This window comes from Jaculus jaculus, chromosome 11 (genome assembly GCF_020740685.1).
Source record: "Jaculus jaculus isolate mJacJac1 chromosome 11, mJacJac1.mat.Y.cur, whole genome shotgun sequence".
NCBI classification, from domain to species: domain Eukaryota; kingdom Metazoa; phylum Chordata; class Mammalia; order Rodentia; family Dipodidae; genus Jaculus; species Jaculus jaculus.
Window position 1 is genome coordinate 112682342 of NC_059112.1, and position 21481 is coordinate 112703822.

Below are 21481 nucleotides of genomic sequence, written 5' to 3' on the forward strand. Positions count from 1 at the left end.
CACCTATATTGAGATGGGAGGCAGAGACAGAAGTTCTCAGAATGCGATCAGAGAAGAAACCCTGCCTCAAATGAGGTGAAAAGTTGAGGATTTGTAGCGGGGTGCGTGGGGTCTAGGAAAGTCCTTAAGCCCCACACCCTTGGTTCATATCTAATTTTTGTTTGTTTGTTTTTCAAGGTAGGATCTTGCTCTAGCTCAGGGTGACTGGGAACTCACTATGTAGTCTCAGACTGGCCTTAAACTTACTGTGATCCTCCTACCTCTGCCTCCCAAGTGCTGGGATTAAAGGCGTGTGCCACCAACCAGCCTCATATCTAATTTTAATCAAATAATTTAATAAAATAAAGGCTGAGAAGGGTTAAAAAAAAACAAAAACAAGGCCAGGTCTGGTGGTGCATGCCTTTAATTCCAACACTTGGGAGGCAGAGGTAGGATAGGATCACTGTGAGTTTGAGGCCACTCTGAGGTTACATAATGAATTCCAGGTCAGCCTGAGCTAGAGGAGACCCTATCTCAGAAAAAAACACAAAAGCAAGCTCAGCATGGTGGGAAAAAATAAAACAACAAAGCCAGGCATGGTGGCATATGCTCTTTCTTACTGTTTGTTTATTTTGGTTTTTCTTTCTTTTCTTTTATTTTATTCTATTTATTTGACGGGGGGGGGAGGGAGGGAGGGAGGGAGAGAGAGAGGCAGTTAGAGATTGGTAGTGCCAGGGCCTCTTGCCACTGCAAACGAACTCCAGATACTTGTATCCACTTGTGCATCTGGCTTATGTGGGTACTGGGGAATCAGGCAAGTGCCTTAACTGCTAAGCCATCTCTCCAGCCCTCCTTTATTATTATTTTTTATTTATTTGAGAGACAGGGAGAGGCAGATAATGTATTTTGATTTTTCAAGGTAGGGTCTCACTCTAGCCCAGGCTGACCTCTTGGAATTAACACTATGTAGTCTCAGGGTAGCCTTGAACTCACGGCTATCAGTCCTCCTTCCTCTGCCTCTGCCTCCCGAGTGCTGAAATTAAAGGCTCCAGCCCTGTTTTTTTCTTTTTTTAAAAAAATATATTTTATTTATTTATTTGTGCATACTAGAGAAAGAGACTGAGAGAGAGATAGAGAATGGGAGAGAGAATGGGTACATCAGGGCCTCCAGCCACTGCAAATGAACTCCAGACGCATGCGCCCCCTTGAGCATCTGGCCTACATGGGTTCTGGGGAATCAAACCAGGGTCCTTTGGCTTTTCAGGCAAATGCCTTAACTACTAAGCCATCTCTCCAGCCCTATTTTATTTTTAAAAATATTTCTATTTATTTGTAAGCACAGAGATAGCGAAGAGAGTGGGAGGGAGGGAGAACAGGCATGCCAGGGCCTCCAGTTCCTACAAACAAACTCCACTTTCATGCACCACTGTGCATCTGGCTTTACATGGGGAATTGAACTTGGGTTTCTGGGCTTTGCAGACATGTATCTTAATAATTGAGAAATCTCTCTAGTCCCTCTTCTTTTCATTTCTTTCTTTCTTTCTTTTTCTTTTCTCTCCTTTCCTTTTTTTTTCAAGGTAGGGTCTCACTCTACCTCAGGCTGACCTGGAATTCACTATGTAGTCTCAGGGTGGCCTTGAACTCTAGGCAATCCTCCTACTATGCCAGCTAAGTGCTAGGACTAAAGGTGTGTGCCACCATGCCCGGCAGTATTTTAAATATCTTATTTATTTATTTATTTGAGAGAGAGTGTGAGAGAGAGAGAGAGAGAGAGAGAGAGAGAGAGAGAGAGAATGGGCATGCCAAGGCCTCTAGCCACTGCAAACTCCAGACACATGTGCCATCTTGTCTATTTGGCTTTACATGGGTACTGGGGAGTCGAACCTGGATCCTTGGGTTTTGTAGGTGTTGCAGTCCGGTTCGCATTGCTGGTAGAAATCATCCAACAAAGAACAGCTTCTGGGAAAAAGAGATTTATTTTGGCTTACAGGCTCAAGGGGAAGCTCCATGATGGCAGGGGAAAACGATGGCATGAGCAGAGGGTGGACATCACCCCCTGGCCAACAGAAGGTGGACCACAGCAACAGGAGGGTGTGCCAAACACTGGCAAGGGGAAACTGGCTATAAAACCCATAAGCCCGCCCCCAACAATACACTCCCTCCAGGAGGCATTAATTCCCAAATATCCATCAGCTGGGAACCTAGCATTCAGAACACCTAAGTTTATGGGGGACACCTGAATCAAACCACCACAGTAGGCAAGTACCTTAACCACTGAGCCATCTCTCCAGCCCTCATATAGTATTTTATTATTTCTTTATTTACTTATTATTTTGTTTTGTTTTGTTTTCTGAGGTAAGGTCTCACTCTAGCTCAGACCGACCTGGAATTAACTATGTAGTCTCAGGGTGGCCTTGAACTCCTAGCAATTCTCTGCCTTTCTGCTTCCCAAGTGCTAGGATTAAAGGCATGCACTACCATTTTTATTTATTTTTATTTATATTTATTTATTTATTTATTTATTTTTATTTATTTATTTGAGAGTGACAGAGAGAAAGAGGCAGATAGAGACAGAGAGAGAATGGGCGTGCCAGGGCCTCCAGCCACTGCAAACGAACTCCAGATGCATGCACCCCCTTGTGCATCTGGCTAACATGGGTCCTAGGGAATTGAGCCTCGAACTGGGGTCCTTAGGCTTCACAGGCAAGCGTTTAACTGCTAAGCCATCTCTCCAGCCCCCAGCTAATTTTTTAAAATAATTTTTATTTATTTATTTGCAAGCAGAGAGATAAAGGAGACAGAGAGAATGGTTGCATCAGGGCCTCTAGCCACTGCAAACTGCAGGTGCATGTACCACTTTGTGCATCTGGCTTTATATTGGTACTAGAGTATTAAACCTGGGTCATTAACTCTACAGGCAAGCACCTAAAATGCTAAGCCATCTTTCCAGCCCTCATATGGTATTTTAAATCCTAGGAAGGATTTAAGTTCTTTCACTACTAAGGTTTTGCAGTAAACACTCGTATATCTATCCATAGCTCCTTGAGTGTTCTATTACAATTTTAATGTTGCAACATTACTTTTCAAAGGGTTGAAGGTGTAACTGGCACTTAGAAGCTGCTTTTGCTAAAGAGCTTTGACTCCTCACTTGGGTCCACAGGGTAACTAAAAGGATGAAAACCAGGCACTTTTGCCTGCATTTTGTGTCTCCTTTACTTTGGGGTCAGATTCCTGCTTGATTGGGTAGGAGTGATAACCACTAAGGAATGCCTGCCTACCTATCTCATTCCCTTTTCAAGGCTGAAGGCACAAAGCATCTTTGTCTTTCTTAGGAAAAAGCTGGGAACAAGCAGAAAATGAAACAAGAAGAAAAACTCTGCTTGATAGCCAAGACAGGCTTTATGTGGGAAAGCCTAAGAAGGGCTCTGGCCAGGCGGGTGGAAAACGGTTTCTTTTTCTGACCAGGCAGCCTTGGAATTCTCTCATTGCAGGGCATTCCACTTTGAGTTTTGATCCACTTGAGTGAAATAGCAATTAGATAGGTCATCTGGGCCATCTCAGGAAAATAATAGGTTATTTGGGCCATTTTATCAAACTTTTTTTTTTTTTCTTTTTCCAGGAAGTGTTTTGCTCTAGCCCAGGCTGACCTGGAATTCACTATTTAGTCTCAGGGTGGCCTTGAACTCACAGTGATCCTGCCTCCACCTCCTGAGTGCTGGGATTAAAGATATGTGCTACTACATCTGGCTTTTTTTTTTTTTAAGAAAACTATGTTTATCTTTATTTGTTTATTTGTTTGCAAGCAGAGAGATATAAAAGAAACATAGAGGGGTAACAGGGAAGAGAATGGGTGGGACAAGGTCTCTATGGCAAACCAACTCCAGATGCATGTGCCACTGTGCACCTGGCTTTATGTGGGCACTGGGGAATCAAACTCAGGTCGTTAGGCATTGCAGGCAAGCACCTTAACCACTGTGCCATCTTTCACGCCCCCACACATTGTTTTGCAATTGAGATAGGTGATTTGGGTCACTTCTGAGAACTAGAAGCACATTGTAAAATGTGATCAGAGTTCAAAAATAGAGCCGGGAGTGGTGGTGCACACCATTAATCCCAGCAAGCTGGAGGCAGAGATATGAAGATTGCTATGAATTTGAGGCCAGCCTGAGGCTATATAGTGAATTCCAGGTCTGGGCTAGAGTAATACCCTACCTCGAAATATCAATTTAAAAAAAAAAAAAAAGCCAGGTGTGGTGGCACAAGCCTTTAATCCCAGCATTTAGGAGGCAGAGGTAGGAGGATCACTGTGATGTCCAGGCCACCCTGAGACTTCATAGTGAATTCCAGGTCAGCCTGGGCTAGAGTGAGACCCTACCTCAAAAAAAAGGGGGGGCATTCTAATTTTAACAGTTCCAAACCTTCTTGCACTTTGGATTCCAGAAATAGAAAGGACTGTAAGACAAGTAAGATCCTGTGAGGATTCTCTGCACCCTCTCCCAGGCTGTGCATGTTTAAAAGAATTTACCTTTGTTCATGGTCATCTGCTATAAATGGGGGGCAGTGTTCTATCCCAAGATAAGGATAATAATAATAATTCTTTTTGAGGTATGGTTTCACTCTTAGTCCAGGCTGACCTGGAACTCACTCTGTAGTCCAGGCTGGCCTCAAAGTCACAGCGATCTTCCTACCTCTGCCTCTCAAATGCTAGGATTAAAGACATGCACCATCAAGCTTGTTTGGGTAATTATCTTTGATGTAAAGGCTGTACTCTGAACAGATCATTTTGTAGACAAGCACTTTAACTGCTGAGCCATCTCTTTAGCCCTATGGGCTGATCATTCTGTAGAAACCAGAATGGTTCCCCTATATGAAGACAGCAGTAATTAACATATTAGATGGTGGTTTATAGATTAGCAATTTATCAGACCACATTGCAGGACAATGATAGGCAGGGCCCACACCTTGATCAGGATGGCTTTATTTTGCATACCTCTTGTCTCCTGCCTGAAATCTTCTTTTATTCCTAAAGCTCATATCAGTACCCTGAAAATGAGCTTGGGGTAACTGGACCCTTTCACCTAGTCTTCAATGCACATTGATTAAATCTTTGCTTTTCATCATCACTTGTATCTTTAACTGGTATACAGGGATGGGTGGCCAAGCCAGTTGGGGCTGCTGGAGCAGGGCTTTTGCCCAAAAACTCTGGTTACAAAGTAGGACACATTCTTGCAAACTGTTGCCAGAGAGGGCTGCATGACAAGGTGCCTTCTATGGTTCCCTAATCACCAGGACTCTCACAGTGGATGGTGTGTATTTTCCTGGTAAGTTTCCTCCTATTGCTCAGCTCTGTTACTTAGCAGAGACCCCTGAATTCCAGCCCAGGATTGAGTATCCATCTACAGATTTGGTCACCTTCACATGAGTGCTGGAGGGAGTTCTGCTGCCCCCTTTCCACCTGGTGAGGACTGTGAGACACAGGAACTGTCCACCAAGGTGACACACTGATGGGGCAGGCTAAGGGGAGTTCTGAGCCTTCCCTGGGACAGCCAACAGATCAGTCCCAGTACTGACCTCACTTGCCATTTTGAATGACTCTGGTCACTTCACTGGATGCAGAAGAGTGTACTAAAATCACAACTCAGGGCTGGAAGGATGGCTCAGTGGTTGAAGGTGTTTGCTTGCAAAACCGAATGGTCCTGCCAGGCGTAATGGCACACACCATTAATCCCAGCACTCAGGAGGCAGAGGTAGGAGGATCACCATGAGTTCCAGGCCACCCTGAGACTACATAGTGAATTCCAGGTCAGCCTGAGTTTGAATGAGACCTTAACTCCAAAAAAAAAAAAAAAAAAAAAAGAAAAAAGCCTGATGATCTGGGTTTGAATTCTCCAATGCCATGTAAAACCAGATGCAAAAAGTAGTACATGCATTTGGAGTTCTTTTGTAGTGGCAGGAGGCCCTGGGGTGCCCATTCTATCTCTGTCTCTTTTTTTAAAAATTATTTATTTATTTATTTGAGAGCAACAGACACAGAGAGAAAGACAGAGAGAGGGAGAGAGAATGGGCGCGCCAGGGCTTCCAGCCTCTGCAAACGAACTCCAGATGCATGCGCCCCCTTGTGCATCTGGCTAACGTGGGACCTGGGGAACTGAGCCTCGAACCGGGGTCCTTAGGCTTCACAGGCAAGCGCTTAACCGCTAAGCCATCTCTCCAGCCCTCTCTGTCTCTTTATCTTAAAAAAAAATATAGCAAAAATTCCAAATCCAACCTCTGTCCCTTTAAATTGAGTGCTGCCTGGAAGCTGCCTACAGTTGAGGTAAGGCTCAGCTCCTCACAGGCTGAAGCAACAAAGGGTCATTTGACTTTGCATCCAGTGCTGCTTTCCCAAAGCCACCTAGCTACCTGCCTTTTTTTTTTTTTAATTTTTGTTCATTTTTACTTTATTTAGTTGAGAGCAACAGAGAAAGAAAGAGGCAGATAGATAGAGAGAGAATGGGCATTCCAGGGCCTCCAGCCACTGCAAACAAACTTCAGACACGTGCAACCCCTTGTGCATCTGGCTAAAGTGGGTCCTGGGGAATTGAACCTTGAACTGGGGTCCCTAGGCTTCACAGGCAAGCGCTTAACCGCTAAGCCATCTCTCCAGCCCACCACCTGCCTTTCTCTGGTCTTCTGTGGCCTGCTACTTGCATGCTCAGCCCCATTCCACTCTCAAGTAGTTTGCACCTTCCAGACCACAGACACCCAGTTTCCCTCCCTGCTGGGTCCAGCTGCTGTCTTCTCAGAGACATTCCATTCATTTGATACTCAAAAGTGAATTTTTAGCTTTTATTAGAGATTGAGAAGGGAGATGGGGAAGGAGAATATGGGCAAGTCAGGGACTCTTGCCATGGCAAACAGAACTCCATGTATGACCCACTTTGTGCAGTTGGCTTTATGTGGGTACTAGGGAATAGAACCCAGGCCATCAGGCTTTACAAGCACATGTCTTTAACTGCTGAGTCATCTCTGAGGCCCAAAGCAGTACCTTTCTGAACAGTGTTTTGACTATTCTTTAAAAAAATTATTTTATTTAAATATTTTATTTATATATCTGTGTGTGTGTGAGAGAGAATAGGCACGCCAGGGCCTCCAGACACATGTGCCACCTTGTATATTTGGCTTACATGGGTCCTGGAGAATCGAACCAGGATCCTTTGGCTTTGCAGGCAAATGCCTTAACCGCTAAGCCATCTCTCCAGCCCTGTTCTTTAAAAATTCTTAAAGCTGCTGTATATGGTAGGCCATTCCCAATCTGCATAGTACTTCCTGTTTCTCCTGCACACACACTATCACAGCACTATTATGAATACCCCAGGATTTCACCCTCCTCACCTAGTGACTGTCTGGATGCAGCTACCTGAGTCATAGCAGGAACATGCAGTCTTAAACTTATGTGAACACAGAGCTCATAGGATTTTCTATGGCATCCTATTCACTGTAGCCCCAACTCACCTGAGCAGTGAAGCTTTCCACCCCCCCCCCCCACCAAGGAAGGGTCTCACATTAGCACAGGCTGGCCTAAAACTCACAGCAATCCTTCTACCTTTGCCTTCTGAGCTCTGGGATTAAAGGGATGAGCCATTCATACTCAGCTGATTTACAGCACTTTTACCTTCATGGCTTTCTAAATTCGATTACTCCACCTCCCCCTGCCCCCCAGGGAGGGTCTTACTCTAGCCCAGGCTGACCTGGAATTCACTATGGAGTCTCAGGGTGGCCTTGAACTCACAGCAATCCTCCTACCTCTGCCTCCCAAATGCTAGGATTAAAGGCATGCAATCAGGAGGAAGATGTTTGCAATTCATTCCCCAAAGAGACAATCTTTTTGTTTGTGACAGAACCTCACTACAGCCCAGACTGGCCATGAACTTAAATAGTTAAGTTGAATAGCTAAATGGCTGATCTTTGCCTCCACTTCCTAAGTGCTATAGTTACAGGCATTTGCCACTGCTGCCATGCCCAGCTCCAAAGGGCAATTTTTAGAGTAACACCTGAGGCTGGGAAAATGACTCAGTCTTAAAGACTCTTGCTTGCAAAGCTGGTATTCAGGGTTCAATTCTTCAGCCAACCATGTAAAGTCTGACTACAAAAAGTAGTCCAAGTATCTGAGCTCTTGCAAATAAAACTTAAAAACTGGGAGCCTGGAATGGCAGCCCACACATTTAATCCCAGCACTTGGGAGGCAAAAGGAGGAGGATCATCATGAATTCAAGGCTACCCTGAGACTACAGAGTGAATTCCAGATCAGCCTGAGCTAGAGTGAGACCCTACCTCAAAACAACAAAAAAAATTACAAGAAGGTGGGTGGAAGAGGAAGAGATTATGATAGAGGTAGAAATAATACACGTGTGGGCATGCCAGGACCTGTGCCACTACAAGTGAATTCCAGATGCATAAACCACTTAGTGCATTTGGCTTCCTGTGGGTAATAGGAAACTGAAGCCAAACAAACCCCTTTAACCCCTGAGCCATCTCTCCACTCTTGGATTCATTTTTTTTTTTTTTTCGAGGTAGATTCTCATTGTAGCCCAGGCTGACCTGGAACTCATTATGTAGTCTCAGCGTGGCCTTGAACTCACAGAGATCCTCCTACCTCTGCCTCCCAAATGCTGGGATTAAAGGTGTGTACCACTACTTCAGCTTTTCTCCAGCCTTTCTTTTTTTTTTTTTTTTTTTTTTGAGGTAGGGTATCACTCTAGCTCAGGCTTACCTGAAATTCACTATGTGGTCTCAAGATGGCCTTGAAGTCCTGGCGATTCTCTGACTTCTGCCTCCCAAGCGCTGGGATTAGGAGGCAGAGGTAGGAGGATTGCTGTTAGAGGCCACCCAGTTTTAAGTATGGCTCATAAAGCCTTCTCTTCCCAAGACTATTTCTGCAAGTTCTCTTCCAGAGTTTGAAAGTTTTCTTTGGCACCTTTATTTTCCTCCCACCACCCACCCCTCACATCAGGTAGGGTCTCCCTCCAGCCCAGGATGGTCTTAAACTCATAGCTATCCTTGTACCTCAGCCTCCCAAGTGCTGGGATTGAAGGCCTGTGCCACCACAACCAGCACTGCACCTACATCTTTATTTTGATTTTTTTTTTTTTTTTTTAGGTAAGGTCTCTCTCTAGCTCAGCCTGACCTGGAATTCACTCTCTAGTCTCAGGTTGGCCTCGAACTCACAGGGATCACCCCACCTCGGCCTCCTGAATGCTGTGATTAAAAGCATGTGCCACCTTGCCCGATTCCTTCCTGAACTGTGAAGTGTCAATCCCATGCTTTAGTGGACCAAAATCTTTGTGTTAATTTGCCACACGTATGTACAAGGAGTACTTTCCTCTTTCCATGGGCCTAACTTTTACAACCTTGCCGCCGTGGTGTGTGCGAGGGGCCTGAAGGCCAAGATGGGGGTGGGGTGTTCAGCTCTGCAAGGCTACTGAGTATCAGCCCCACTCCTCGCGGTATGGATTCTGTCCTACTCAAGGCTCAGGGTCTGGGAGCTCCTGGCTCCCACGAAGAATGGCTGGGCGCTGCAGCAGTGTCTTCCAGTTTGAGCCCGCTGTTCCCCTCTGTTCTGCGTGGACCTTCTGTGCTGTCCTCCACGTGTCCTGTTTGGCTCTGTGTCCTCAATACATCACGCTTCATCCCCTCCCTTGTCCCCCTGTCCCATGCTTGCCGCGTGACACCATTGCCTGGACTTCTCATGGATTCCCTCCTTTGCCGCGAAACCCCTCGGCTCCACATCCTTTCGTGTCCCGAGTGACCCCTTTGCCATCTCCCCACACCTATCATGCGACCCCCTGTCCTACCCTCTCATAGGTCTCGTGTGACCCTTTTGCCCCCTACCTCTCGTGACTTTTTGTTTTGACCTCGCAGCCCCCCCTCCCGTTCCCACGCGTTCCACATGACCCTCCATTCTATGTCCCTCGAGGCTGCGCGCGAGACTGAGCATCCCGTGTCCCCTGCCCACGCGACCTCCCCGGACCGCGGTGACGCGTGCCGCGCGCCCTCGTGGACCCGGGCTGCGGGCCAGCTCCCCGAGGGGCGGGGCCTCGGAGGCGGAAGTGCCCGGGGCGCCGGCGGCTGGTCAGGCCGGGCCATGGGAGTCCGGGGCTGGGACGGCGGCGGTGACGGCCGCACTGGCGGCGGCGGCGGGGGCTGCCCGGGCGGCGGCGGGGGCGAGCTGCGCGGGACGCGGGCCGGGTAGCGCGGGCGGTGCGCGGAGCCATGGGCCGGGTCGGGGGCGCGGCGCAGCGGGCGGCGGGAACGCAGCTGCTGCTGCTGCTGCTGCTGCTGCTGGCCGGGCCCCCGCCTGCTGCCGCGGGCGACAGCAGGAAAAGCGGTGAGCCGGCGCGAGCCTGGGCGCCATCAGGGGCGCGGGCGGGGGGCGGGGGGCGGGGCTGGATTGTGACTCACCGGGAGCACCTGTGCGCTCACCTGGCGCGGTGGATGGGGGAGGACGAGGACCCCTCGCTGGGTTACTGCCCCCGCGGGTCGTCCGGTACAGAAAGAACCCTCTTGACCCCTATGCTGTCCCCGGGCCCGCCAGGTTCGCTTTCTTGGAGCGGGCTGTCCCCGCTCTCCTCTTCAGCTCGTTCTAGTTCTAGTAGGGTGCAACTGTGACACACCGAAGCCGGGAGGGCGGAGGGACCCGAGCTGGAAAGAATGGCAGGGCACTGAGCTCTCAGGGGCAGCCATCTGGTCTGGTAGAGGGACACAGCTGGAGGAAAAGTTGCCCAGATCCCTGAAATAGGGGTGCCGCGTGCATTGTCTGGACCACAACCTCAGGGCAGTAGCTCTCAACTACTGGGCTTGCTTCTGGGAGGCTATACTCCCAACTGGTCCTGTAAGCAGCTGACTGGCCAGGTTGCCTGTGAGGAAAGGGAGCTTGCTGGTTCCCTTAACATGTGTGTAACAGGGCTGGGGAGTCTTCCCAGACTGCCCTTTGAGGAGGCAGCTAGGCATTTACCTCTTTGGGTTCTGCTTGAGGCAAGACTGAGGTGTGACATTCAGGCCTTAAACATCTGGGAACAATGAGTAACCTTCCCTTGTCTGTGGCGGCCAGGAACTCCCTGGAAGCCCATATGCCCCTCTGCCCCCTAATGGTCCCCTGGGCAGTCTTCACTTCCTAGGGCTAGCTTCTCTCTCCACTTCCCGCTTCCAGCCCTCCCACTTTCTCTGAAACACTGCTCCTCCAGGCTCTTGTTTCTTTGAGGAGTGTGCTTTCTGGTTGCCGAGCTTGGCATAGCTTGTAATGAAAGGCATTTTTCCCCAAAGAGCTTCCTATTGTGTTGCTCCATTGGGTATTACACCTCCCCCCCCCCATCTCGGGAATCAAGCCACAGTGAGGCCATTAATGAACCTGAGTCCTTAGGCTTCTCAGGTAAATGCCTTAACCACTAATTCCTCCTGGTTTTTTTTTTTGTTTTTTTTTTTCAGCTTCTATCTCTTGGCCATATAGTGGAACATCTGGTCCTGTAGGCAGGTTATGTTGGGTTGAGGTCCTCTTCCTAGGCCTGTTGCTTGGCAGGTGGTTCTTGTGGTCTTGTCTGTTGTGGATGGACAAGATCTCTTCTCTGGTACTTCAGTTTGGGAAATATAGGGTAGGCTGGCCTCATGTTCTTGGGGGGAGTACCAGGGTTTACTTTGCCACTTCCCACTAAAACTTATACTAATGGTAGATCTGTAAGGGGTGGGCTGGAGTGTGTACAGTTGGCCTGGTCTGTCTTTTCTCATGTGACATGGGGCTCACATGCTAATGGTCCTGGTCCTCTATATTCACTAAGATAACTATGAAGGCACCTGGGCCTGGAGGAGCTGCGTGGACCTGAGAGTTTGGCACCAGGTCTTGGGACTTGGCTTTATCTGTGTACCTGTTGAAATATCACAGCCACCCTCTGGGTTCCAGGTACCCTCATACTTTCTTCTTGGCTTTCTGGAGCCCATGGGCTTTTCTCCTAGCAGGTTAAGGTTGTTGTAACCTACAAGGTAATCTCTGCTGCCTGGCACCCTCAGAGGGTAGTTGCCAGTCTAGCTGTCCCCAGTTCTAGGAGTGAGAAATATACTTGCATCAGCTCCCAAAACTCATGTGTGTGTGTGTGTTCCCCATTTTCATACCCAAGGGCCTTCTAGCAGCCCTTGGCATTCAGGCCTCAGCCTGGTGAGTGATACCTGGTGACCCACAGACTGGAATTTATTGTGGCAGAGCCTCATCTTGCTCTGCCCCATGTCAGGCTTCAATGCAGCTCTATAGCTTCACCAGCAGGCAGCTATGTTTTCAAGTGCCTCTGTGGGAGGAGTCACAATGTTGGTAAGAGCCAGCTGCTCACCTGGCTCCCTCTCCCTCTCCTGGGGGACCAGATACTAGTCTTCTAGTGGGGCAGAGGGAAGCCTCCTGGGTAGGGAGCATTCAGCTCAGGGAACAGTACCAAACACTGCTGTGTTTCTCCCGAAATACTTTTATCATTCAACCTTGTCCACCTTGTTTACCCATGGGAACACTGAAATCTAGGGCAAGAAGGGACACTCAGGGTCATACAAGGCACAAGGTCTGACTTGGCACTGGGGCTGGGGTAGGAGCCTTCCAGCTGCTGCAGGCCATGGGGCCACACAAAGTCCTAGTCTGGGGGTAATAGGTCTACCTGGGCCCTTACTTTGTCCCCATACCACCTACAATTCATGGGTGTAAAACTGGAAGGCAGTTGGAGGCCTCAGCTGTTTGGACTGCAGAGGCCATCTGTCCCTTGATTCTCATAGCTGGCCAGGTTTCTAGACCTGGAGTCTCCTTCCCTATCAGTCTCTTTCTGGGATAGGGTCTCAAGTCACCAGATTGGAGATACAGCCTCAGGACCTGAGCCTCCCTGCCTTTCCAGTAGCACTGCCCACATGGCTCTGGGAGGCTCAAAGAAGGTGAGGCAGGGGAAAGTATAAGCGGGATGTGCTGGCACATGACTTTAATCCCAGCACTCAGGAGACAGAGGTAGGAGGATTACCATGAGTTCAAGGCCACCCAGGGACTACATAGTGAATTCCAGGTCAGCCTGACCTCGAGTGAGACCCTTCCTTGAAAAACCAAAAAAAATTTAATTATTTATTATATATTTATTTGAGAGAGGAAGAGGCAGATAGAGAAAGAGAATGGGCATGCCAGGGCTTCTTGCCACTGCAAACAAATTCCAGATGCATGTGCCACCACTTTGTGCATCTGGCTTACGTGGGTACTGGGGAATTGAACCTGAGTCCTTAGGCTTCTCAGGTAAATGCCTTAACCACTAATTCCTCCTATTTTTTTTTTTTTTTCAGCTTCTATCTTTTGGCCTGGATGTACCAGGGTATAGTGCAGAGGGAACTGACTGACCAGGATGTAAAAAGAAGAATGGTTGTCTCTGGGTGGGCCCCTCTGAGGGTTGTAGTTACTGAGGGCCACAGTGCCCATTGTTTGCAAGCTGTTCCATATGAGATGGCCAGACCTCTGATGACTGAGTGGTGACTGAGTGGGAAAGGCAAAGACCAAGCTGACTGGTTTAAAGTGAAACTTCTGATCACCAGAGAGAACACAGAAGGCATCCCAGACTTATTTCTGTGGTCAAAGTTGGCATGACCAGTCAGGCATGGTGGTACACACCTTTAATCCCAGCACTTGGGAGCCAGAGGTAGAGGTAAGAGGATCACTATGAGTTTGGGGCCACCCTGAGATTATATAGTAAATTCCAGGTTGGCCTGGAGTAGAGTGAGACCTTACATTAAAAAAAAAAAAAAAGCTGGGCATGGTGGCACATGCCTTTAATCCCAGCACTCAGGAGGCAGAGGTAGGAGGATTGCCTGAGGATTGTGAGTTCAATGCCACCCTGAGACTCCATAGTGAATTCCAGGTCAGCCTGGGCTAGAGTGAGACCCTACCTTGAAAAAAACAAAGTTTGGGGCTGAAGAGAAGGCTTATCGGTTAAGCGCTTTCCCTGTGAAGCCTAAGGACCCCAGTTGGAGGCTCGATTTCCCCAAGACCCACATAAGCCAGATGCACATGATGGCGCATGCATCTGGAATTCATTTGCAGTGGTTGGAGGCCCTGGTGCTCCTGTCTCTTTCTATCTGCCCTCTCTCTATCTGCCTCTTTCTCTCTCTGTCTGTTGTTCTCAAATAAATAAATAAATAAATAAATAAATAATAAATTTTTTTAAAAAGTTGGCATGACCAGGGCTCCAGAGCAGCTCCAGGACTTGACTTCTGAGGCTTCTTTATCTTCTGGCTCCTCATTACTCTCCTTCTATGTGCCTCAAGTGGCTGACCGTTGCCTTCTCTCTGCAGAGGCTGGACTGGTGTCCGAGCACTTTTCTCAGGCCCCGCAGAAGCTATCCTCCTACATCTGGTTCGGCAGCGTCCGACTCTTCCACTTCCGCGTGCCCCCCGACACCGTGCTGGTGCGCTGGCTGCTTCACATGTCACAGGGTGGCCCCCTGTGCACCGACATAGAGATCAGTGTGTAGGTGCCCAGCAGTCCCCCCAGTGCCCATGTCTGGCTGAAGCCCCATGCCTGACCTCTGGCCTACTTCTTTTCCAGGCACTTCCGCTATGGTGCCCCTCCTGTCATCAACCCTCTGGCCACCAACTTCCCTGAGAACACCTTGGGACAGGGTTCCTTTCACATCAGGGCTCTGCTGAGCACTATGCTGCTGGGTAACACCTCTGTCAATGTCTCCCACCCAGCCGCTGGGGACTGGTTTGTGGCTGCCCATCTGCCTCCCTCATCGCAGAAGATTGAAGTGAAGGTGAGAGGGGGTTGACTTCCTAGGATGGAGGCAGAACCCAGTGGTATTTGGATGGCCACCTCTAGGGTAGAGAAAAAATTCCTCTTGGCCACTGCATTCTAAATCCCAGCTCCATTCCCTCCAACCCAGCTCAATCTTCTCCAGTAGCCTGTATGCTGCATTCTGTGACCTCTATTCACCTGTCTTGTTCTCTTCCAGGGCTTTGTTCCTACCTGTGCCTACATCTTCCAGCCTGACATGCTGGCCACGCGAGCAATGGCAATTTCCATCCTAGAGCCTGATGTACCCCTTCGGCAGACCCTGCTATCTCATCCCAGCTACCTCAAGTGAGTGGGAGTCTGGGTGAGATGGAGTCTGTCTTGTAGCAGCCCTGGCCTTTGGGTTTGGGGTGGATGGTACCCCTGTTCCACCTTGCAGTCAGGAATGCTAGTGCCTTTGAGTCCTGCTGGGAAGAGGGTCCAGGTGTCTCACCTGAGCAGCTTGCAGGAAGTAAGTGTAGACCCTGAGCAAGTCTGAGTCACCATTCTTCTACAGGATATTTATCCCCGAGTACACCCAGGAACTTCGGCTGGAGCTGCAGGGTTGTTTATCCAGTGTGAGCCCAGGCTGCCCTGTGCGTCTCACTGTGGGAGCGGCCACTCTGCCTAGAAACTTTCAGAAGGTACTGACTTGCTCCAGTCCTACCAAATCCTGCTATCTGCTGCTGCCCTCACCACCCTGGGGCCGGTGGCTGCAGGTGACAGTTGAGAGCCTGATAGGACCTCATATGTCAGTGGCCTTCACAGCTGAAGCTGCCCTCACAGGTGGGTTGAAAGGGAAGGAGGGGTGGATTGGCTCTGCCCACTTCACAAACTTTCCTCTGGCTAAGCCCACTGTCCTCTTTTTTTTAAAAATTTTTATTTATTTATTTTCCATTGTCCTCTGACAGCATGTAGACCATGGAGTGTGATCTTCCAAAGTCTTATGCAAAACAACCCAAACCAGAGTAATGACACTTCTGCAGGTCAACTGTCCCAGGCCCCTGCCCTGCGAAACCTGAGTAGGAGCGATGGTGAAGGCAACAATCTTTTCTGTCTTCTGAACTATCCAGTCATGAGGGAGGACATGGACGTAGTGTCCGTACGCTTTCAGCCCCCGGATGGGGTCTTAGTATTGGTATATTCGTACAAACCTTCTGTAATGCGACTCCGCCTTGACACTGGCATGGACAATGGGGGCACCCTCACCATCGTCCTGAGGACCAACCAGGTACCATCTTGGCAGGCCTTTGGGCCTGTATACAGTGGCTTATGGCTGCCTTTGCTTAGGGCACATGGTGATTTCAGTATGGAAATGGATAGGATAGCCTTTCAGTCAGTAGAGTGACACCAGCAGGCATGGGTGAGCAGGGAATACATCTAAGGATGAAGGTTTTCCCCTAAGGACGTTTCTGTCATCTGATACCATGGTTATACCTGAGCAGATGAACAGGGGCATAGTTAGGTGGGTGTTCAGGAACTGGAATGAAGGGCCAGGTTGTGAGCCTTGTTCCAGGAGCCTTGGAGAAAAGTACACATTATAATTAGACTAGAATTCAGGGTGGATAACCAAGCTGCTTCTTCAGAGGTGGCGGGAGCTGACCTGTATCCCTTCACTTTCCAGACAGGAGTCACAAATAACACCTTGGTAGCTGCCTGTTTGAATGCTGCCTCACCCTTCCTTGGCTTCAACACATCACTCAACTGCACCACAGGTACACTGGGCAGGTGGCCTTTGGTGGGGGGGAGACTGACTGGCTCCTCTGGCCACCTCTGATGGGCCTTCCTCCCTATGCAGCCTTCTTCCAGGGTTATCCCCTGTCTCTAAACATCTCATCTCGCATGGCCAACCTCATTATCCCCTACCCGGAGACAGACAACTGGTACCTTTCCCTGCAGCTTGTGTGCCCTGAGAGTCCTGAGTACGTGAACATGGGCCCAGGCATCAAGGGCTGCTGGCATGGAGAGGTTGGGTCCTTCCATGTGTTAGGAATGGTTCACTTTCTCAACCTGACTTTCTCCTATAGTAGTCCTGGTAGTGGGGAGGGGCCTTTCCTCTAGGGCTGTCAGAGCCTAGGCAGGTCAGCTCTGGGTTTGGGAGCCCTTGGGGTAGAGTGGCCAGCAGAAGGTGCAGCCATCCTTCTTGTGACCTCACCCTTGTAGGGACTGTGAGCAGGCCATGGTCCATGTGGAGACTACCTTGTACCTGGTGCCCTGTTTGAATGACTGTGGACCCTATGGCCAGTGTCTTCTGCTCCGCAGATATGGCTACCTCTATGCAGGTTGCAGCTGCAAGGCAGGTGAGATCACTTCTGCAGAGCAAAGCCTCTTCCCACTCTTCCCCTGCTCCCCAGGACTTAGTGCCCAGACACACAGACATGGACATATCTGTAGAATAGTGATACCTCCTGATCTTGGCTTCGCTTGCCTTTGTCTGCCCTTGTCTACCCACAGCAATGTCTATATACCTATCTACAATTTCCTCTGCCCTTGTGTTCCCACACATACTGTTTCTACCTGCCTATACTTGTGTCTACCTGCTCATAACTATGTCTTTCTTTTTTTGTGTTATTGAGATAGAGTCTCACTTAAGTCCAGGCTGACCTGGAACTCACTTTATAGTCTCACGCTGCTCTTAAGCTCTTGGCAATCCTCTTACCTCAGCCTCCTGAGTGCTGGGATTAAAGGTGTGTGCCATCACACTAGCTCTCATACCTTTTTCTGCCTGTCTACACCTGTCCATGCCAGTTTCTACTTGTCTATACTTAATTCCATCTGCTCATACTTGCTCCCACTTGCCCACAGCTGTCCCCACCTGCCTGTACTTGCCTATGTCTGCATGTAGTTGCCCAAACCTGTCAGTGCCCTCACACCTGCCCACATCTGTTTTCCCTTGCCCATACCGGCCCATGCCTGTTTATGCCGGTTTCAACCTGTCTACACTTGTTACCACTTGCTTATATCTGCCAAACTTGTCCGCACCTGCCAGTGGCTGTCCATACCTGTCTCTACTTGTACACCCTTGCCTGTACCTGTACCCAACTGCCCACACCTGTTTGCCAGCCCGCACCTCACCACACCTACCACACTTGTCTCCACCAGCCCACAGTTGTCTCCACCTGCCTATGCCTGCCCACACCTGTTTATGTTAGTTTTCTCCTGTGTATACTTGTCCCCACCCGTCCATTACCTGATATACTTGTTGTCACCTTCCCACAGCTGTCTATATCTGCTGTCTGCTTTGCCTGTACTGTCCCTGCACACGCCTGTTTTCCCCTGTCTATGCCTGCCTGAACCTGTTTCTACCTGCGCTGCTTGTCCACAGCTGTCCACACTTGTAGACAGTACACCTGGGCCTGTCTGTCTAGTCTGTCTCTAGATGAAGAAGGGACCCCCTGAAGTCCAGAAGTCTTCCCATGGGAGCCTGGCCCCAGTCGCCCCCTCAGCCCCTTGGGTATTATGTGACCGGCAGGCTGGCGAGGATGGAGCTGCACCGACAACAGCACAGCCCAGACCGTGGCCCAGCAGCGGGCAGCAGCACTCCTGCTCACGCTGAGCAATCTCATGTTCCTGGCCCCCATTGCTGTGTCTGTGCACCGGGCCTTGCTGGTAGAAGCCTCTGTCTACTTCTACACCATGTTCTTCTCCACGGTAGGTCTGGACTATTCCTTCTGGGATCTTGGGGCGGGGAGGTCTGGGCTGCTGCTCACTGCCCTGCCCCGCAGTTCTACCATGCCTGTGACCAGCCGGGGGAGGCAGTGCTGTGCATCCTCAGCTATGACACACTGCAGTACTGTGACTTCCTGGGATCCGGGGCGTCCACCTGGGTGACCATACTCTGCATGGCCCGGCTGAAGACAGTTCTGAAACAGGTGAGTGGCCTCTGGTGCCAGCCCCGGGCTCCAGGGAAACAGAGAGCCTTTCATGTAGCATGTGAGGCAGCAGGGAAGGAGAGAGGGCCGAGGGCAGAGGGCACTGGACTTTAAGTCTTGGAAAAAGCCCCAGGCAGTTGCGAAGGAGCAACGTGGCTATCAGAGGACTCCAGGAAGGAAGAGGGGCCCTCCACAGGCCAGACCTCCCTGAGAAGCCCCAGATGTACTCCTGGGTTCCCTATCCAAAGACACTTTGGCAAGTTTATGTACAGCAGTTGGACCTGGCTGGTCGAAATAACTTAGGTGCTTGTGAACTGTGTCCTCTGTTTCTACCAGGTCTGCTCTGAACTATAGGCTGGGTGCTGTCCCACGAGGCAGCCACAGGAGCCTCCAGGTCAGGAAACAAAGTTGGGGGTGGGGTAAGAAGATGCAGAAGTAAAGAGGTCCAGCAGGCTGAATGTTGAGGTCAGGAACATGCAGGCTGTGGACAGAGGTGCTGAGGGAGGTGTAGGAGTGGGAGGCCTTCCCAGGGAGTATCTAAGCCACATTGATGGGAGAGCCTGGAAGTTCAGGAGTGTGGGGGCAGATAAGTGTGTGGGTGGGTAGAAAGCTGTCACTTGGTTTCCTACCTAAGGGAAAGTTAGCACCCTACACTCCCCAGAAGAACCTGCTGGATTTACCTATGGGCACAATACAAGGTCCGGAGGAAAGGAACTTTTCTCCCAGTAAGCTGAGCAGGGCAGAGTCTGCCAGCAGCTCCAAGTAGGCAGGCACAAATGCCAGGGATAATGGAGAACCTCAAAATGACCATCATGCCAAGCCACTGGTTCCTGCTGGGTTGTGAGATCACAGGTGAGCCTCAATCCAAGACTCCCTTGACCCCATTATCATCTCTGTCTCTCCCAGGTCTTGTTTGTTGTGGGTACACTGGTCATCGCCATGGCCTTGCAGCTAGACCGCAGGGGCATCTGGAATATGATGGGGCCCTGTCTCTTTGCCTTCATAATTATGGTCTCTATGTGGGTAAGATGCTGGGCACATAAGTTGCTCTCTGGGAGAAGTGAGCCAGGCCTTTTTGTTGTGGCCATTCTCCCTGTCCCACTGGGAGGGTCCAAACACCCCACTGCTGATAGCCACTAGGGTTACCCATAGGGTTCCAGTATGGCTGGGCCTGTGGCCTTGGCCTGGGCCTGATGACCAGCAACCATGAGCCACACTTGGTTCTACTACCCAGACCTAGACAGACCCCTGCAACCTCTGGCCCCAGGTGCTGCCCTTGTAGCTGGCCTGTGCTGACATTCATGTGGCTGTTTACTGCAGGCATACCGTTGTGGGCACCGGCGCCAGTGCTACCCTACCTCGTGGCAGCGCTGGGTCTTCTACCTCCTACCTGGCATCTCCATGGCCTCTGTGGGCATCGCCATCTACACCTCCATGATGACTAGTGACAACTATTACTACACCCATAGCATCTGGCATATCCTACTGGCTGGGAGTGCAGCTTTCCTGCTGCCACCACGGGAGCAGCAGGCTGAGCCCTGGGCCTGCTCACAGCAATTTCCTTGTCAGTACCAGATCTGCAAGAATGATCGGGATGAGTTGTATGCGGTAACGTGATGTGGCTGGCTTAGGGATACCTGCTACACTGAAGACCTCTTCAGCCCTGCAGGGCAGGAACAAGGGAGAAGAGCCTTATTCAGCCTAGATTGGTTTCCATCTGAATAAAATAGCCCTGAGACCCTTGGCTTCCTCTAGAGGAAAGGACCCCTCCTCTCCAATATCCTTGTGGCTACTGCTGACATCTTCTGCAGGTCTCAGCTGTTTTTGCAGTGGCCTCTGGAGACCAAAGGTACCATGTGTTGTAGGCAGGATCCAGTGCTGTGGCTTGAGGTGTAGAGGAACCCCCCCCCCATAGCCCTATTCCTTTGTGAAGTTATGATGTGAGACTCATTGGGCAAGGAAGCCTGGACCCCTCCCTGAATGCCAACCTGCTTCAGCATGGAGATGCACTGCTGCTAGAGTTTCTATGGGAGAGACCAAGGTCACTGGGGAGCTGCTGGGCCCCAGGGTACAGTACCCTGCCCATCATTCTCTGCTGTGGAGCCACAGATCCTGAGAAGACCCTAGGGTAGGGGTGAGGGTGGGACTACTCAACTGTGTGAGCTGTTGCCCCAGAAGGTCCACACTGGCCCAACTGTGTTCTCTGCTCACCCCAGGGATCCCGGGCACTTGCTTGTCAGGTGAGCCCACTTTTGAGTTGATCCTAAGAGCCTACTGCTCCCACTTACTGGACCAATTGAGCCTCGAGGAGGTGGTACTGGAGTCCTGGCCCAGCCTTTCCAGAGCCTTCTGGGAGCTCTGGACTGATTGTCTAGAGCAGTGCCCTGCCCTTCCTCTCCCCCTGTCCTTTTGCGTGGTGGGTGGCAAAGGCCCTGTGAGGCTGGTGCAGATGAGGCTCAGGGTTGGGTCTTCTGGCTTTGGGGCTTCTTTTCCAGGCCCTGTCCAGGGTGTGGGCTTCCAGTAGCCACTGGCAGCCTTTACTTGGCCACCAAAGCAGGTCTTGCCTCTGAAAAGGGCAAATATGTATACATTATGTTACAGGGTGAAAAAGTAAGATATGAAGGCATATTTTTACTTGATTAGTGAATTTAATACTCTACAGTGATATTTTTCAAGCCAAATGAGTTTTTGCATTTATTTTTCTGCGTTCCTGGGTATGAGGGGATTAGAGTACCACCTCACTACGCCCACTAGCGCCAGCGGCTAAATGCCTGGGCTGCACTTGGGTCTGTGGTGCCTAGAATTATTTACGTCTCTGAAGCTC

The 21481-nt window shown here is 50.1% G+C and overlaps 1 protein-coding gene across 3 annotated transcripts; it reads left to right on the forward strand.

Annotated features, from left to right (window-relative positions):
* Positions 1–10230: 10230 nt before the first annotated feature.
* Pgap6 (post-glycosylphosphatidylinositol attachment to proteins 6) lies at positions 10231–21338 on the forward strand. 3 transcript variants are annotated; one of them, XM_045130118.1, is made up of 13 exons: positions 10231–10345; positions 14308–14482; positions 14561–14768; positions 14967–15094; positions 15303–15571; positions 15697–16016; positions 16410–16500; positions 16584–16707; positions 16949–17085; positions 18258–18436; positions 18511–18657; positions 19564–19680; positions 19978–21338. In XM_045130118.1, exons 1-13 carry the CDS (start codon positions 10231–10233, stop codon positions 20272–20274), a joined length of 2307 nt encoding a protein of 768 aa, XP_044986053.1. In that variant the 3' UTR covers positions 20275–21338. The 3 variants fall into 3 exon arrangements, with proteins under 3 accessions (XP_044986053.1, XP_044986055.1, XP_044986054.1); XM_045130119.1 differs by lacking the exon at positions 10231–10345 and adding an exon at positions 13443–13661; XM_045130120.1 differs by lacking the exons at positions 10231–10345; positions 19564–19680 and adding an exon at positions 13440–13661.
* Positions 21339–21481: the final 143 nt, after the last annotated feature.

Bases quoted from the DNA above. Each gene is read 5' to 3' on its own strand.
- Pgap6 (XM_045130118.1), top strand. From the start codon at position 10,231: ATGGGCCGGGTCGGGGGCGCGGCGCAGCGGGCGGCGGGAACGCAGCTG. The intron at 10,346-14,307 runs GTGAGCCGGCGC...TTCTCTCTGCAG, and splicing joins GGGCGACAGCAGGAAAAGCG to AGGCTGGACTGGTGTCCGAG. The intron at 17,086-18,257 runs GTGAGATCACTT...TGTGACCGGCAG, and splicing joins AGGTTGCAGCTGCAAGGCAG to GCTGGCGAGGATGGAGCTGC.